The 17,993-nt window shown below is 48.6% G+C and overlaps 1 protein-coding gene across 3 annotated transcripts in view; it reads left to right on the plus strand.

Annotated features, from left to right (window-relative positions):
- Window positions 1-15,932, plus strand: part of LOC119140887 (CBP80/20-dependent translation initiation factor-like) — a 147,844-nt gene extending 131,912 nt beyond the window's left edge. For all 3 annotated transcript variants that reach the window (XM_037372552.1, XM_037372553.1, XM_037372554.1), the window contains 2 exons: window positions 11,477-11,530; window positions 13,194-15,932. In XM_037372552.1, coding sequence (XP_037228449.1) covers window positions 11,477-11,530; window positions 13,194-13,409 — 270 coding nt within the window. In that variant the 3' untranslated portion in view covers window positions 13,410-15,932. The remainder of the gene's footprint in view (window positions 1-11,476; window positions 11,531-13,193) is intronic.
- Window positions 15,933-17,993: the final 2,061 nt, after the last annotated feature.

Below are 17,993 nucleotides of genomic sequence, written 5' to 3' on the forward strand. Positions count from 1 at the left end.
ATGGTCTAAGCAAGAGGGATGTCCTACTGTCTTCTTCAAGCCCTACAGCCCATGTGCTGTCAACTCTGGCCTCACTTTATTTCACAAAACCAAATTTGTCCCTGTACATCTCCAGGATGGTGAGGAGTGAATGTGCTGACATTCTTGCTGCCCTGAAGCCCCTGCCCCATGCCCAAAGACTGAGGACCACATTCAGCCCCACTTCAACAACACTTAATGTTGCACATCCCTCAGTTAAAACCAGGAAAATAACCGAGGGACTTTAATCCTTGCAGCCTGGCCATATTTCTGCTTTTCTGTGGCCTTCGACAGAGCCAACAAAACATAGAAAATGGTTTAAAACCAGGGACCAGCAAATGTCAGTTGAACCATCAGCAGAGCAGGAGCACTCCAGAGCCCTGTTCCTGGTGCAACAAGTGCCTCTTGGCTACTGAAGACGTAGAGATAATAAATAATATTGATTGCCATCTATCGTTCACTGATTATCACCCCTTTTGCCTTTCCTAGCTCTTTCCTGAGCATGGTTGGAGCTGGCTGTTCTTCATGCAGCTCTGTGCTGCCTGTGGCTGCGTGTGTGTCAACAGGGTTGGCATGGGCCAGCCCAGCTTGCTGCCCTCCCTGCTTCATCCCCTGGTGCTGCTGGGGAGGAGAAGCACTGGGACTGGGTCCTGAGGGATCTGGCCCAGCTCTTGGTGATGGCTGAGGTCTGCAGGGAAGGATCATAGACAGCTTGGAGCCACAATCATGCTCTGCAGAAGCTGGGACAGATGAGGGGTGTTGGGAAGTTTGGCTCCTCTTGTGTCTTGATCTCATCCTCAGTGGATGTTGTTGGGGTGCCAGCTCAGGAGGTACCTCTGGGCCTGGGAGCTGCCACCTTCCTGCCAGCCCTCTGCCAGGAGGAGCCGTTCCAGCCAAGGTGGTTGGTGTCGAGTGCTGGTTTGGGTGCATTTGTTTATTTTTATGACGCCATTCAGCAGTCAGACCTGGCTTTACAGCCAGGTAACCTGAGCAGTTGCCTACGGCAGCAGAGCAAGGAGGTGGAAAAACTGGTTGTGGGACCTAAAGCTCAAGAAGATGCCAGGTGGAGATGTCACTGTGGTCCCCTCAAGGAACCTTGCTGATTGGGGTCCCACAAGGGCAAGCAACACAGGGTGGGCTCTGCCCCCTCTCACCCCCCATAATAACCCTATCCCACCCCTTGCCCATGCCCCTGTGCTCTTCTCCTGCACAGAGCTTGTTTCTTGTGGAATGCTGAAGATTCCTCTTGACTCCTTCCTCCAGCCTGCTGAGGTCCCTCTGGACCGCAGATCCTCAAGCACACTGAGTGGTCCCCCTCAACTTAGTGTCATCTACAGACTTCAGAAGAGCATGCTCCTCACCTCCTCCAGGTCATAGATAAGGATGCTAAATAGAGCAGGTCTCAGGACAGATGCCTCGGTACTCCTCATCGCTGGCCTCCAGGCAGATTTGGGCTGTATCCCAATAACTACAACCCTCTGAGCCCAACCATCCAACCAGGTTTTTTACCTGTCTCGTTGTCCACCCATGATGTCCTAGGTTGGATATAAGGGGACTGGATTCCAGGAGTGAATTCCAAGGAGCAGCCTTGCTGCGGCACTGTCCCGCGCTCAGCGCCTGCAGGTGCATGGGTTGGGGCTGTTGGGGTAGGTTTGGAGCAAACCTCAGGAACCAGCTCGTCACAGAGAGACTAATTGAACTGCAGAACTCCTTTGTGCAGGAGGCTGTGGCTTCAGGACCAATTGATGGAGATCCCTCCAGCTGTTGCTGGGGGTGGGGGGTATGCTGGGGGGTATCGCCCTGAGCATCACCACCCGTAAGGGAGATGTGGACATTGACCTGACCCAAGACAGATGCTTTTATGGTCTGATTACCAACCCTGGGGACTGAGAGCAGCTCCCAGGAACAGTGAATCAGCCCCACCGAGGCAGCGGGGAGCAGACCCATCAGGCTGGTGGCAGGCAGGACAGTTGCTCCTCTGCAGGAGTTGTCTCCTACCTCCAGTCTGGTTGGCAGAGACGGTTCCATTTCAGCATCGTTTAAAATCTTGGCATACCTCCATCGCTTCCCTGCCTTGGTACATGCTGCTAACTGAAAGCCTCAGGGTGGTGGTGCAGGGAGGATAAATACTCCCCGTCTAATTGCCTTTCCCCCATGTCTGAGTCTGCGGTGCAGCATGTAGATGGGTATCCACTCCCCTCCCTTCTCTTAGTGCCTGTTATCTCCTGGGGCCATGCTGTGTAATTTAGAAAAATATTCTAACACGGTAATTAACATCTGAACTTCAAGAGGGCACCGCCTTTTCACTGTCTCCTTCAGAGGAAAAGAGACCAAAACCTTCCTGGCTTCAGTCAGATGAGCAAGGAGGGTGGTGCTGTTTGGAAAAGAAAATTGTATCTTTTAACATGTTGGTTTTGTTGGGTTTTTTTGATCACTCTCACTTTTTAAAAAGCCTTTTGAGTCAAAAAAGGGTCTTTGACAGTATAATGAGATGCTAGGATTTTTAAGATTATTCTCCTAGTCAGAGAATGAGACAGAATTTTTCCTTTATCGAATGAGCAAAGGCAGGAAGGGGATCGGATCCTAACCCTGTGCCACCCTTCCACCCGGGTAGCTCCATGAGGCCAGATCTGGCTGGAGAAAATACATTCTTTGTGAAGAAGGGGACTTCTGTCCTCAGAGAAGTCCCCTTCTGGTCCCCCCCATCTGGTTCTGCAGAAATCGGTGGTTTGGTCTCCAGTCTGGCGGGACTGGGACAAACTGGGGAGTGCTTTGTAGGGGGGAAGGTTGGAGGAGGGAGGAGGGATGAGGGCATGGGAGGAAAAGGATGCCAGGGAAGGAGGGAGAAAGAGGAGACTAGGGGGTTAGGGACACAGGAAGGAAGGAGAAATAGGGAGAGTAAATAAGTGGGAATCCAGAAGAGGAGAATTGAAGACCTGGAAGAGCTGGGAGAAAAGTCTGGGATTTGGAGCAAATGGGGTACACTGCTGTGTGGGGTAATGTGGACCTTCAGAGCCATGGCAGGAGGTAAAGTGTGGGAGCAAGGGTTTGCAAAGAGGAGGGACAGGCACGTGTCTGTAGGACCGTGCTCCCCAGAGGGATGGATGTCCTCATGCATCTGTGCCTGCCACACAATAAATAAATAAATAAATAAATAAATAAATAAATAAATAGCTGTGCAAAAAGCTTTCATGCACACAGACCCACCATAGCTGCGCTGCAAAACCCTCCTGCGAATGCAGCTTGGGGGGGGGGGATTCCCTTTAATCAGCATTGTTTTGCTCAGAGGGCAGAGTTAAGATGAAGGAGATCAGGTGTTATTTGGGAGCAGATGAGGATGGACCAAAACAAGGAGAGCTGCGCAATACCTTTGACCCCACCTTCTCCGTTGAGTATTTTATGTGCAGGAATGTATATTCTTGGAAAGCTACAGGACTTGTTTAGTCCCAGCATTAAAACCATAATGGCATATTTTAAATAGGGGAGGGGAAATGCCACCCTTGTTTCTCTGGGACCCGTGGAAAAGGCAGAGGAAGCAATTAGGGCAGATAAAGGAATGAAGCTAGATACCATCTCACAGGATGGTCCCTCCTCCTCGCATGGCTTTGTTTTTCTCCTTCACCCTCCAGACCAGGCATTGTTAGTTCCCAAAAACCCTTTCAATGGGATGTAAACACAACTATTCGGTCTGCCACCATGTGCTCTCTCCCTCCGCAGATCCAGGAAGGCCGAGAGCATCCAGCGAGCCAGGGTGGAGCCCGTCGCAATCAAGCGTGATGGTCTCACCACTGTTTCTTTCCATGTTTTGTGTTTCCCCGGGACCCTTGGGATGAGATCACATCCTCTTCTCCCTGGGTTATTATGTCTTTGGCCGGGCAGGATGAAGCTGGCCATCTGGGTGGCTCTGGCCATCTGTCTCTCCCACCTTTGGGTCCTGAAGGTCCACCTCCAGCCAGGAGATGTGTAACCACCAGGCTACTGTTGGATCACAGTTTCTGAGTTGATGAGTGACCAGATTTTCTTCATCATTGTCTCCAGTAATTACCTCTTAATGGTTTCCATCTTTGCAGGAATCCCATCTGCTGTTCCAGATCCAGGGAGAGAGAGTCATGTTTCATGGTTTGCCTTGTCTACAGTGGAAAGGAGTAGGAGGAGTTTCCCACAACTGAGTACAGGGTTTTGTTCCTCTAGCCTTAATTCAATTTGCTCTTAAGTGTCTCTGAGTTCCTCTGGAGCCTGACAAGGAGGATATCCAACATTTTGGTCACTTGATGCAATAAACAAACTAATCTCTTCTTACCATCCTCCCAGGGAGTTGGGTAATAAGAGAACAGAAGTCTCATCCTCAGCTGAGAGAGCATGTCAGTGTAAAAGGAGAAGTGCCACCAAAGAAACTCCTCCAGGTTGTCCAAAATACATTAGGGAAAGTGCCTCCTATGGAGACAGCTCTCAACACAGCCATGCCAGCACAAGCAGCTCCAGCCCAGAGCTCCTTCCACCCTGTGCCACCTCCTCTGGGCAGCTGCTTGTGGGACCAGCAGTGACCCATGGTGGTGGCCTCTTCCTAATGGAGCAACATGACGTGCTGTTAGCATGTTCCCACCTGGGCTGAGACCAAGTCACCCTGGTCAGGGAACTGGGAAGAGGGACCCTTCCATGAGATGCACAGGCTAGTGGCACCTTGTGCATCTTCAATGGGCTTGAAGACTTGACCACATCCCCAGAGAGGTGTGAGCAGAAGGCCATGCGGAGAGAATTACTACTGCTAGTGGATGCAGCCTGATGCAGTGTACCTCTTCCAGCTCAGCTGAGTTTTCAGAGCCCAACAAATAATGTTGCTCCATAAGGGAAAAGTTTTCCCCAAAACTTTATTTGGCCAACCTCAGCATCAAATGGGTGAGCAGAGAAGGTGCCACTTATGCCTGTGGACTTCTAAAGTCCTTCTGTTTCCAAGTGCTCACTTGTTTCTTCTCTAAGGAAAGGTCTTACCTGACTTCCCTAGCTCCCAGGGTGTGCCCAGAGAGGGACTCTGTAGCCCTTTAGAGAGGGTGGCACTGGTGCAGCTGTTGGTGGGTGCAGGATTGGCTCAGCTGACCCTCTGATGTCCTGGGTCAAGTTGCTGATAATTCTATTGGGAGCAGATTGCAGAAATCCTGAAACTGGCCTTGCTGGTGAGGTGTTTTGTCATTACTCATACCCACACCCTCATTTGTACTTTGCATTTTCCCCACTCTTGGCTGTTTTCACCACCCTGTGCCTTGTGACAATAAGGAGAGTGGAGCTGTAGCAATTGCTTGTAGCTCAGAGAAGTGCATGACTCTCCCCATGCAGAGCAGCTGAGCTGTCCCATGCATCTTATCTCAAGCATCTTCCTGAAAGCCCTGCAACAGTGGGTCGATAAAGGGCCAGTGGAAAAGCAGAAAATTGCTATTGATGTCTTTCTGCAGAGAGCCTGTGAAGTGCAGCAGAACTAGCTTGTCCTCCCAGGAGGACACATCTAGCAGACCGTGGGGCATCCAAGGAGGTTTTTGGAGCAGGAGTTCCCCAACTGTGGTCCATTAGACCACCAAGAGTGCCTGCAGAGCCGTGTCAGCAGGACAGCACACCTTGCACCTTAACAGTGCTCCTGGTTGTAGGGGATCATCATAGAACCATAGAATCATGGACTGGTTTGGGTCAGAAGGGACCTTCAAAGGCCATCTAGTCCAACCCCTGCCATGGGCAGGGACATCTTCAACTGGATCAGGCTGCTCAGAGCCCCGTCCAGCCTGGCCTTGAATATTTAGGGCCTGTAGCAATACAATGAGTGGTAATGGTTTTAAACTAAAAGAGGGAATATTTAGGTTAGATATTAGGAAGGAATTCTTTACTATGAGGGTGGTGAGACATTGGTACAGGTTGCCCAGAGCAGCTGTGGGTGCCCCATCCCTGGCAGTGCCCAAGGCCAGGTTGGACGGGGCTTGGAGCCACTTGGTCTGGTGGAAGATGTCCCTGCGCATGGCAGGGGGGTGGAACTGGGTGGGCTTTAAGGTCCCTTCCAACCCAAACCATGCTGTGATTCTATTCTGTGATTTGCAGGGATGGAGCATGTACCACCTCTCTGAGCAACCTGTGCCAGTGTCTCACCACCCTCATTGTAAAAACTTTCTTCCTTCCATCTAGTCTGAGTCCATCCCCTCTGAGTTTAAAACCATTCCCCCTTGTCCTATCGTGACAGGCCCTACTAAAAACTCTGTCCTCATCTTTCTTCTAAGGCCCCTTATAAGGGGTCTCCATGACAATTCCGACCACAGAGCTGGAACAGATCCATCTTGTTGAGGACAAAGTCTACCACAGCCCTTCCCATGGGCTCCTCTGGTTAAAAACAAACCATCTCTCCAGCACCCTTTCCAGTACAGTGTGTTCATTCTGCTTAAGCTCCAAGTGGCACAAGTAGCTGGATTTTTCCTTCTTCCTAATTAAAATGTGTCTCTGTTTTCACCCATTGCTTCGTTTTATACCAGCGAGCTGGCTGATACACCTGGATGATGTATTTGCAACACCGACTCCTCTGCGGTCATGGTCCACACTCCCTAGAGGAAATACTGGCAGGCACCTCCTCATGACCTACGCGTTAGATGAAAAGCATACCTGTGGGCAGGGACCGCAGAGCAGTTGCAAGGCTGGAGCTTCATGCCTGAGGCTGTCTGAATGTCCATGCATGTTGCCACCTGGATGGATGAACCTATGATGCCCATCGGGCAGCCAGGGGAAGCGGCACGTGGGCTGCGGTCAGTCCAGCTTTCACTGGGGCTCTAAGACATCCCAACCTCTCCATGGCTCTGGGTGGATATTTTCAAGCTTTCTGCGCTTTCACGCTGGAGTCATCACCAAAGCATCAGAAGACACTGCATGCTAAGAGGTAGTTTGTGGCAAGCGTTGCTTATATGCCATTTTGCAAGCAATATCATACACAATAATTAGTACTGTGCCTTGCAGGAGAAATATCGTTGCAGCTGGAAGGGGTAATGTATGCGTTGGGCTGTTCCCACTCCATCTCCCAGGGAGAATTGCTGAAGAACACAATTAAACGTGCATGGTTTGGTGATAAAGGATGGTGGGGCAGGTTCTCTGGTCCTGCTCGTGGCGTGGGCACCCCTGAGAATACCAAGTGAGCACTTTAGTTTCTCAGCAGCCCAGGTGATCTCAGAAAGCAGATAAAAAACCCCAATATTCGTGGGTATGTGTATCCCATCAGCTTAGCACTCTGGTTTGCTCCTGGTGGTCTGCACCACATGCGCGTGCATCCATTGCTGTTCAGGAGGACCAGGCTGGTTCTCTCCATGATGAACCACAGCTGAAGTTTTGGGGATTCTCAACAGCCATTGCATGCCCACCCCATGGGGCTTACGTTGCTTACCTCTGCAAAGATGTAAAGAGCAGGTTTGGGGGCCACAGAGGCCAGGGGAGACTGGTCCCAGTAGCATGCCACAGAAACTAGTTGCACTCAAGAGCCACCCTGCAAGGCACTGCAGCTCCACCACATGCAGCACTTCCAGGAGCAGACCCTACAAATTATATTGGGTTACTTATGAAAATATTTAGTGCCCAGAGCCCACACGGGCATGCCAGCCTCACAGAAGACCTTGCCCAGTGCTCCCATCTCTCAGCAGGACACAGAAATTTGGAAGAGGAGAAGCCCGATATCTTCCACCAGTCTGCAAAACTGCTAGTCCAGCATCAGAAACAAAAGTGAGAAGCCTTTCGCAACTGAGGCTGGGTATTATATGACTGGCCGGGCAGATTCTGGCATGCAGCCTCCTCTCTTAGGAAATCAAGCAGACTCTTTGTCTGCTTTCGAGCAGGAACTGCTGCTTTCATTGCCCGGCTTCGCCCGATACAGGGGAAACCAGCTGGAGAGCAAAGGGAAGTTTTTCTCGCAGACAGCCCCAGCCTCCAGGGGATAATTACAGGTTAAACCGAGAAGCGTGTGAGTCTCAGCTCACCTGCCCCGTTGTCTGCCTCACACTCCTTTTTCGGCTCCCTCGTCCACATTCATCGGCTGGTTTGAACTGTGGGAACCTGGTGGAGAGAGATGGGATGGTGCCCACAGTGGGATTTGGGCAGATGCACACAGCAGGGAGGAGCGGTTATAAATAGTTAAATAAATAATAATTCCAATGTGGGAGTGCTAATTTAATGGGTATAGCATGTTTACATTAAAATATTTTAAGTAAATACAAATTAGATGGCAAACGATGAGTGCAGTTGGATGGGTTCAGGTTTATGGTCACGCAAGTGCCAGTACTTCAGGGTTGTGATTTCCCTGTAGGTCTTGAAGCATTTGCACCATTTTTTCTTGCAGTGCCATCAGAGCTGATGTGGGGGTCAAGGAGCTTTGGGAAACGCTGTGCTCCTGCTGAAGCAACCACCCCGCTGCTTTGGGGTGCCTGGTGCTTGCACGGGGCAGCTGTAGGTGGGGATGAAACACCCTTTGAGAAATACACACAAGTTGTCATCAGTGGCTGAGGACATTGATGGCAGGACCCCAGGCAGCACAGTCCTTGCAGTGCAGCCCTTGCTGTCTGCCTTCAGCAGCAGTTCAGTGCCCATGCCAGGTGAGGGAGAGCCACCTGGGCTCCTGGATCTCCTCCTGTCCCAGCATGCAGGGGTCAGAAGCAGATAGCTGGTGCCTACATCCCAGGGAAGATCCAGAGCCCTCAGTGCTAGAAACATAGCTATGATCATGAACATGCAGAGAAACGGTGACATCTTTCTGATCCTCCTGGCTTCAGACTGTTGCACTGATGCAGGTGGCTGACAACCATCTGTGGGCATGGACTTGGACTGTGGTTCTCAGAGCACTAGCAGATCTGGGCCCTGATGTACTGCACAGAGCTATGCCTGGGTTTGGTGGGCAGGCTGTGGGCCTCCCCAACCCACACATCCCAGGCAGATGCTGAACTGTGGCTCTTGGGACCAGTATCTCTTGATGCCTTGATGAAGCAGTGGAACACATGGTGCTTGGATGGACGAGGTGCTGGCACATGGTGCCTGGATGGATGAGGTGGAGCACATGCTGTCTCGATGGAGCAGTGGAGCATGTGGTGCTTGGACGGATGAGGTGGAGCACATGCATGCTCCTTGTTCAGCCAAGTCATGCAGATGAGGTCCAGGAGGACAACTTGAAGGTAGAAGGTGCCTGCCCAAGGCTGGGGGTAGGATATAGTCTGTTTCATCATAGGTAGGTAAGACTATACCTCATTAGCCAAATATCTGAGCACTTGACAGTGGCAGATTCATCCTCATATCCTCACAACCACCTTTAGAGGTAGGGAAGTGTGTCCCAGCTCTGCAGGTGGGAAGCTGCAGCAAGGAAAGCCCAAGTGAAGTTGTAGCCTTTCCCTGACCATGTATCCCTGGCAGAGAGCAGGATCATCGAGAAGACCATGGCAGAGGAAGGGCTGGAGTCAGGCCACCACCATAGGCCTTCCTCATCAATCCTAACTCCACTTCTATTGCTTTAATTTTCACATTATGTTCTTTACTAAAGAACAGCAAAATAGGCAAGGTATATTTAATTTGCAGCCCTGCTTTATGCCATGCTCACGAGATAAATACCCCAGGAGTGGACTAGTGCCTGTTTATATTTGTCCCTAACTGATAATTTTTTTCCTTCTTATTGTTGTTGGGTTTTAAATAATCTCATGGTTTTTTGTGAAGAATCTGTGAGCTGTTTGTGCAGACTTATCTCAGAGCATGCGGCTTGGGCTTAACTAACATTTTCCAAACAATTCAGCAGAAAGATAAACTGGGGTGGGGGGGACACAACTGTTGTGGTTCAGCCCTGGCTGACCCTTTGGCTAATGCAAGATAAAAAACAGTGGACCTCCTGCTCATTGAGATGCTGGAAACATCACCTTCAAAGCAAACAAACTGCTCTCTGCTGAAAACAGAAGAGGATGAAGACAAAACTTTGAAAACAATGATAATTCTTTGAATTACCTCTTCTTTTCCCTAGCTGTTTTCCAGCTGGTAAACAAATAGGTATTTATTTGTAAAGAAAAGGAAACGAAAAAATGAGAGTGGGAAGGAGAGATGATAAGGCTGAGAATCAAAATTGTGATTTTAACTAAAGGATGTGACTTTGGAGTACATTTAGTTATGCTGAGCAGTTTTTATATGTACAGTTTTAATTAGTCTAACCATTTTTCCAATGATTGCCTCTCCCTGATGAATTTCAGATACTAATGAAGCCAGTTTTCCCAATTTTTCTCCTTTTTCTCAGTGTTCGGTGCATGCACTCAGCTCCCCGCTGCATGCAGGGATTAGCTCAGGGCCAGCAGGGCTTGTTCAGTCCAAGGTGATGGAGTGGAAGTGGCCGTAGCTTCAAGTGTTGCCAACATTTGTCATTTTATCAACCACCTCACAGTACAGTGTTATTCATAACTCCCCAGCTCACTTTTCTGGCTGATTGAGAAGCTCAGTATTTTATCTGCTTCAAGAACGACTAGAACAACTGTGCTTTCTCTTGGGGGTTTAGCAAAATACCTGAAGCAGCATCTTTGTGCACGCTACAAAGTCATAAAGATGAAAACAAAAAAAGATGTGTATTTTTTATCTGGTTTCAAGGGTCCTTCCTTGCAGCTTCAAGGTTTGTGGGGTGTGTGCTGAGCTCCTACACTTTGCCATTGCCAGGTAGAGCTGTTGACCCTCACTGCGCACCCCGAATCTGAACCAAGAGGGGCGATCATCTTTCTTTGCCATCCTATGCCATGCACAGTGACATTTGGGGTCTCTCTTGAAAATTACTTGTGCTTACAAGCTCATGTTTGTAATGCAAACTTCATAGAGAGCAGAGCAAGGCTGGCATTGGTGCACCTAAGACACTGTAGTTTCGCTGCTACCCATTGTGCTTGCACTACTATATAATCAGTCTAGAAGAAGCTATATTAATTATGGTGGCTTGGATGTGTTGCATACACATCAGGTAATTTTGTGGCTGGGGGATGTGAACATGGGGATGGAAAGGTTTGGTGGTGGGTGGCTGCCATCCCTTCCAAACGGCTGCTCCCAGGGCTGTGCTGCTGGAATGTTGTCGTCTGATGGTTGTATTTAGTCCCTGTGTATGTGAAACGAGTGCATTTTTCCATTGCCTGCTGGGGAATAAAAGAAGCAATATAACCTAAATAAAATTTATTTTGAAAGTTGTTCATCTAAATTCTCTCTATTCTACCCTGCTTGCTCACTCTCAGCAGTGGGTACGCTTCTGATCCCCTTTACCCTGCATTTTGTCACTGTTTATCTTCATTTTTTTTTGGTGATGATATTATCTTTTCTCCCCTTTTTCTGATTTTCTGTCCTTTCTGCCTGGAAGTGGCAAAAGCCAAGCTGGATGAAGAGATGGAAGGAAGGTCGTAAGGGAGGAGGAGGAGGAGGTCACGCATTTCTCACCGCCTGTCTCTTCTCTCTTTCGCAGTTGTTGCAATCTCAGGATGTGAAGGAAGACGCTGTGCTCTGCTGCTCCATGGAGGTAGGGAAGCACCTGCGCCACCCACCCTGCTCCTCATGGCTTTGCCCCTTCCTTGGCTACGTGTGTGTCAAGCAGCTGTTAGATGTTTCCAAACCCAAACAGCCGTGTTACTTCTTTGCAGGATAGAATTACAGAATGGTTTGGGTCGGAAGGGACCTTCAAAGGCCATCTAGTCCAACCCCTGCCATGGGCAGGGACATCTTCAACTGGATCAGGCTGCTCAGAGCCCCGTCCAGCCTGGCCTTGGATGTTGCCAGGGATGGGGCATCGGGCACCTCTCTGGGCAGCCTGTGCCAGTGCCTCACCACCCTCAGTGTAAAACATTTCTTCCTTCCATCTAGTCTGAATCTCTCCTCTTTGGGTTTAAAACCATTCCCCCTTGTCCTATCGCGACAGGCCCTGCTAAAACTCTGTCCCCATCTTCCTCCTAAGCCCCCTTTAAGTGTTGAAAAGCTGCAGTAAGGTCTCCCTGGAGCCTTCTCCTCTCCAGGTTGGACAACCCCAACTCTCTTAGCCTGTCCTCACAGCAGAGGTGCCCCAGACCTCTGACCATCTTCATGGCCTCCTCTGGACCTGCTCCAAAAGGTCCATGTCCCTCCTGTGCTGAGGACCCCAGAGCTGATGGGATCTCACCAGAGCAGAGTAGATAAAAGACATCACTGTGAGATAAGGGACAGCCCTCGAGATTCTGTCACTGGACTTTTGATCCATGTAAATGGATGCAAAAAGTTTGGTAGGGGGGTCGTATCACAGAGTTACATCATCCTGGTTCCTTCAAATCTCACCCTGCCTTTATTTTTTAAGCACAAAATCACCTGTATTGGAACAAAAGCTGCCCCGTGGCTCACATGGAGAGGTTTGCTGTGCTCAGCAGCAGCTTTGCGGAGCAATGCTGGTACCAATATAGCACAGTTCCACGAGTTTCACTTTTGGGAAGTGATTGGCCTGGGGGGATGGATGCTTTTCTTGCAGCCTGAATGGCTGAAATTCAGCAAAGCATCAGGCAGCCAAGGAGGAGAGTTGGAATTTTTAAGGTTAGGACTTTGGGGAGCTTATGCTGCTCCATGGAGGCTCTCCAAGGAGTAATTGTTTTAAAAAAACCCCTTGCCTGTCCTCAGAGACAAGGCATGACAGGTATAAATGCTGATCTCAGCAGGGCAGGATTTGTTATGCATACAGGAGGGCTCTGCTTATTCTGATTAATGACTGGGAGTCACTGACAGCTGTGAATCGGCAATTAAATGAAGGGCCAGGTCGAAGGCAGGAATACCACATCACAGCCTGCACTTTGTTTTGACAATAGCATGATTTTTAGGTGGGATTTTTTTTTTTCCAAAAGCAATCCAGCGTTGCCGTGTTTGAAGTCAGTGGGAGCTGAACCATTCGCTCCTCCAGCAGCTCCTCCTGCTTTTGAAAATCTCACCCTTTATGTTCGGCTCTTGGATCAAGCTGCCGGGTGGTTTTGGTTTTCAAAAGCCACGACGCCTTTAACCTTGCCTGCTTGCCCCACCACACCGAGCAGGGCAGAATCAGAGGGATGGAGGGCGTCTGGAAATGCCAGCAGGGTGTTTTCATATCATAGAATCATAGAATCCTAGGATATCTCAAGTCTGAAGGGACCCATAAGGATCAATATGCCATGGTTGACACCTTCTCCCGACAGCTGCAGAGCACCGGCCGGCTGCTGGAGGAGCAGCTGCCCGAGATGATGACGGAGCTGTTGGCGATAACACGCGACAAGATGCTGTGTCCCTCCGAGTCCATGCTGACACGCTCCCTGCTGCTGGAGGTTATCGAGCTGCACGCCAACAACTGGAACCCCCTGATGCCCACCATCACGCAGTACTACAACAAGACCATCCAAAAACTGACAGCTTGAGGGGCAAGAGCTTTTCTGATTTAAATCCCCCCAGCAGACCAAACCCCAGCATGCTCGAGAATACATTCGTGGGGCAGGGAGGGAGAAGCATGTTTCTTTTTCAGCTGCATTGCCAAGTGCCACCCCTCTTCCCTGCCGTGGTTTTGTTTTAGGGGTTTCTTTTTCTGAACTCATTGCTCAAGCAGCAGCAACGCATCCCGCCGGGTTATTGTTTGGCTTTCGAAAGAAGACAGAGAATTTGGAGGGGGAAAAAAAACAAACACGAATCCATGTGGGGGCTAGTATTGTTTTCACGCTGTCCTCCTGCCTTGCCACAGCCAACTGGCAGGAGACAGCAGGCAGCAGATGTCTCGGGAGGACAAAGCCAGACACAGACTACACCAGACGCTCATAATTGATGGCTTTTGTCGAGCGGAACTTGCATTAGGTCCCCCCCTCCCCACCTCCTTGTCTTCGACTTTCTGTGTGTGTCTGTCCCCCTGCTTGCCACCCCTTCGAAGGTGGATTGGAGAGTGGGACAACTTTCTTATTTACACTGGGTTTTCTTTTTCTCGAGCGTTTATATTTCCTTCTTATTTTATTGTATTGTTGAGTGGACAATTGCGATTAGCTCGGAGACAGGCAAAGCAACGCCTTCCCCTGAGCTGACTCATGGTTTACGTGAAGATGCTGAAGCAGAAGGAGTATTTTAAAGGGGTCCAAAAGCCACTGCAGAAGTAACGTAGCCACCGTCATCTTGCCAGTACCTCCTCAATGGATTGAGAAACATGTCCTCTGAGCTGGGAGCTCTAAGGAACAGGGGATTCTGTGCCTCTCGCTGTTCGAGTCACTGTTATCCCTCAGCCACTATAACCCTTTTTTTTTCTTTTTTTTTTTTTTTATTTTTTTTTTTCCCATTGAAGGAGTGCTTTATTGTCATTACTGTCATGGTTGTAATTATACATTTAAATCCAGGCCTGTTATAGTCAGGCTTAATAATGTACAGGGCAAGGGAGAAATGAAGGTTTGATGTTCTTCTTTGGAGACTGATGAAGTGAAAAAAAGCAATGTATGGCAAAAAGGAGGATAAAAGAAGAGGAAAAAATAGGAAAAGCCAAAAATAGAGGTTTTGAGCCTGGCTTCTAACTAGCTGAATTTGCTATCCAATGTTTCTAGGTGTGCGGTGTACAGGAGTGGCTCTGTCCTATGGTTTGTGTAAGTGGCACCATGGCACCAAGGGATGGATGACGTGTTTGGAGGGGAAGAGTTTGCTTGGGGATCCCCGAGTTGCTCCATGCTGGAGCATCCTGAGGGAGAGGGTGGCTGTCAGGGGGTGATGGTGAGACACCGCCTGGGTGAGGAGATGCCTGGAGGGTGAGGAGGCTGGTACAGAGGGTTACACCACACCATTGCATCGCTCCCCAAATCATGAACAAGGCTTAGTGATCTCCTTATTTGCTTGTCTAGCGATGCTTTGACTTACTAAAACACTTCAGGTGCTTATTTCAGTGAAGCCTAGTGGAGGTGCGAGCTGCCCTGTCCCGTCTGTGCAGTGGAAGAGCAGCCGAGGAAGGCATGGTGCTGGCAGCCCGTCCTGTATTCTTCCCATTATTCAACTTTCCTTTCCTGGTGATAAGAAAAAAATTTATGCTGCGGCACTGGCATGCATGGCCCCCGGATCAGGCAGGCTGGGTCTGAACCCAGCAGCTCAAACCCATTTTTCCAAGGAAGACATTGAATTCCTGGTGTCTTGTAGAGAAGAGAGTTTTCACCCTGACCTCTTTGGATGTGCAGTATGTTCTCGGGTGCCTTATGAATGTGTCAGTCTGTCCGTGATGGGATGGAAGCTTTCACTGCAAAATTTAAAGGGCAGAAATTTTCAGCAGAAAATGCATTGTAGGAGACGGAGAGTCCTGATGCTGCAGTTCAATATTATTTAAATTTTCATCTGGTTGTCTGCTGATGCAGTTCCTAACACGCACATGGAACAAGAGGAGCGAGCTGGAAACAGGAGCTTCAGTTCTCCTGTCTACCCAGAAAGCAGTAAAATGATTGCTCAATGCACTGGACTTGTCTGGAAAAATTAATTTCTGCTTCGTGGATTCAAGCCCAGGAGCTTTGCGTGGTGACAGTGCCTGGCGTTGCCTCAGCTTCATTAGTAGCAATGGGGTTTGATCGTATTAATGAGCAGCTGAACTTGGTGAAGGCGGCAAAGCCCATCAGTATTATAAGGCTCAGGGTTGCACCCGTTGTTCTTGGCTTTTTGTGCTCCCTGATTTCTCGGGAAGCAGAGGGGAAGGGGATTTAACGCATATTGCAGTGCACCCAGGCACAGCTTCAGTCTTCTGGGAGAAGACCTGAAAACCAGATTTGTCTTGATTTATTTTTTTTTTAAAGAACAGAAAAGTCCTATAATGGGGGTACAGCCTGGTGGGTTGGGGTGTGAGGGATCCTGCCAGCAACGATCCAGACCACCACTCTGGCCCCTGCAGCTTTTGCCCTCCCCCAGATTTTGCTCTTGGGATGTAGTGAAAGAAGAAAAGGAAAAAAGAAAGAAAAACCCATAGAATTGGAGATTTTTCTTCTAAAAACCTGAATTTTCACCTATCAGTGCATCAGGAGGCATTCACAGGTGAAGTGTAAGCCATGTGGCAGTATTTTTGCTTAAGCATTTCCCTACCCCTACCAGCCATGAGGGTTTATTCAATTTTCCCATTGGGATGCAATCCTGCAACCCCCACCAACCAGGCTTGGCCCATGACTTTTCCCTCCAACACCGGGATTTATCCCGCCGAAGAAATTCTATGTGAAATCCGTCATTTTTTAATATCTTGCCATTTGTCTCTGCTATTAACGTATACTCATCCAGCCATGAGCTGCTTTGGTACATCAGTCACTCTGTTGATGTTTGAGAATCAAAGTGTCAACCGAACATGGGGGTCTTTCCCCAAAATTCCATGCTGCCAATGGTATCTTTCTGAAGTCCATCAGATGGAAGCCAGTGGGCATGTGGCATCATTAACCATGGTACCATGTTGGGAAAACATGTACCACAAGGTCATTCGATGGGGCAGGATGAGGAGCAGTGCTGGGAAGTTTTGGAGATTCCTGGTGAGAGCACCTAGGAATGTCATTGACTATTTTCTTCTTCTTTTTTTTTTTTTTTTTTTTTTTGGCTTTCTTAAGAAACGATTGCCAAAAAGCATAATTCTACAATGTGTATTTTTGCAGCTGTGAAGCCACTGGCTACATCTTCCCAAATTAGCCAGATTCAATTTTCGCTGTTCAATAAAAGTATTTGTGTGGGGTTTTAATATGATGTCCCCATGCGGCTACATCAACAAAGGGGAAAATAACCTCCTCGAGCCAAATATGTGTGGGGCCAAACCTTGGGCTGGTATAAAGGCGAGTGTCTGAAGCATCTGCAGAGGAGCGATGCTCTGCAGCACTGCCGTGCCGGTCCTCCTCCGACACAGAGCAGGTTTGCTGGCTCTCTGCCAAACTCCCCAGCATCTAATTCATCTCATTCCTGGTGACATTATTTCCAAGCTAAAGATTTTTGCTACCCACAAAATTACTTGCTTGGTTTCCCTGTGAGGGATTTCACTCCCCTTTGGAGAAGTCTTATGTATAGGGAGGTGAAATGAAAATGGGGAAAAAAAGGAAAAGTAAGCGATTTGCTTGGTTCCCCTCTTCCCCCAAAGGAGATTAATTAGTATCAATTCTTGACATGATTGATGGCTTTGAAGGAAAACTTGTCAGAATAACTTATGATTTATTTTCATGCTTACTTTTGTAACATCCCTCACTTGGAAGTCTCTCAAAATCTTAAATAGGATTTTTTTCTCACTTCCCCGCTGGCTATTTTATGGCTTTACACTAATTTTGCTCTTCTTGGTGTTAGCTATTAGCAAGTCCCAGTGATAACTTCAGTATTTTTTCAAGAGAAATGACACTAAGGGTTGCAAAGTCCACTGTCAATAGCCAAGGGAGCTGCGGTATCCTGCAGAACACAGAGTTAACGCTATCAATTCTTTTTTTTTTAATGTATTTATTTGCATTTGAAAAAGCAACATTTTTAATTTAATCATATATGTTAAACGAAGCGCTTAAAAATTTTAAAAAATTAAAAAAAAGGAAAAAGGTTTTGGGAAGAATAAAGACTAGATATTCATACTAGAGAAAACACAAACTCATTGTTTTCAGCATTTCAGAGACTCTTAAAACAAGGGAGCTCATAACTCTTTGTGGCAATTCAGTCTTTGTTTATAGAACATCCAGACCCACTGTATGCTATAAAATGCATCATCTGAGTAATAAATGTTTAAAGCTTGACATTTCCCCGTCTCTGTGGGTACGGGCTATCGCTTGTGCTGGTCTGGGAGAGACCTTCCTTTTGTTTAGGATGGAAGAAAAGGAAGATATGGGGGGTTGGGGTGTGGAAATATCCCTAGCAGTGTCTGCTTGGCAGCGTAGCAGAGGGGCTGATCCTTCCCTCTGTGGGGATGGCTCAGCCCATGGCCCTGGTGCTGGGTCAGATCCTGCATGGTGCTGAAGCTCTGCTTGGGGACAGGCCCCTTCCCCATCACTTCTCACAGCGGCAAG

The sequence above is a fragment of the Falco rusticolus genome, chromosome W, assembly GCF_015220075.1.
Source record: "Falco rusticolus isolate bFalRus1 chromosome W, bFalRus1.pri, whole genome shotgun sequence".
Lineage (NCBI taxonomy): Eukaryota > Metazoa > Chordata > Aves > Falconiformes > Falconidae > Falco > Falco rusticolus.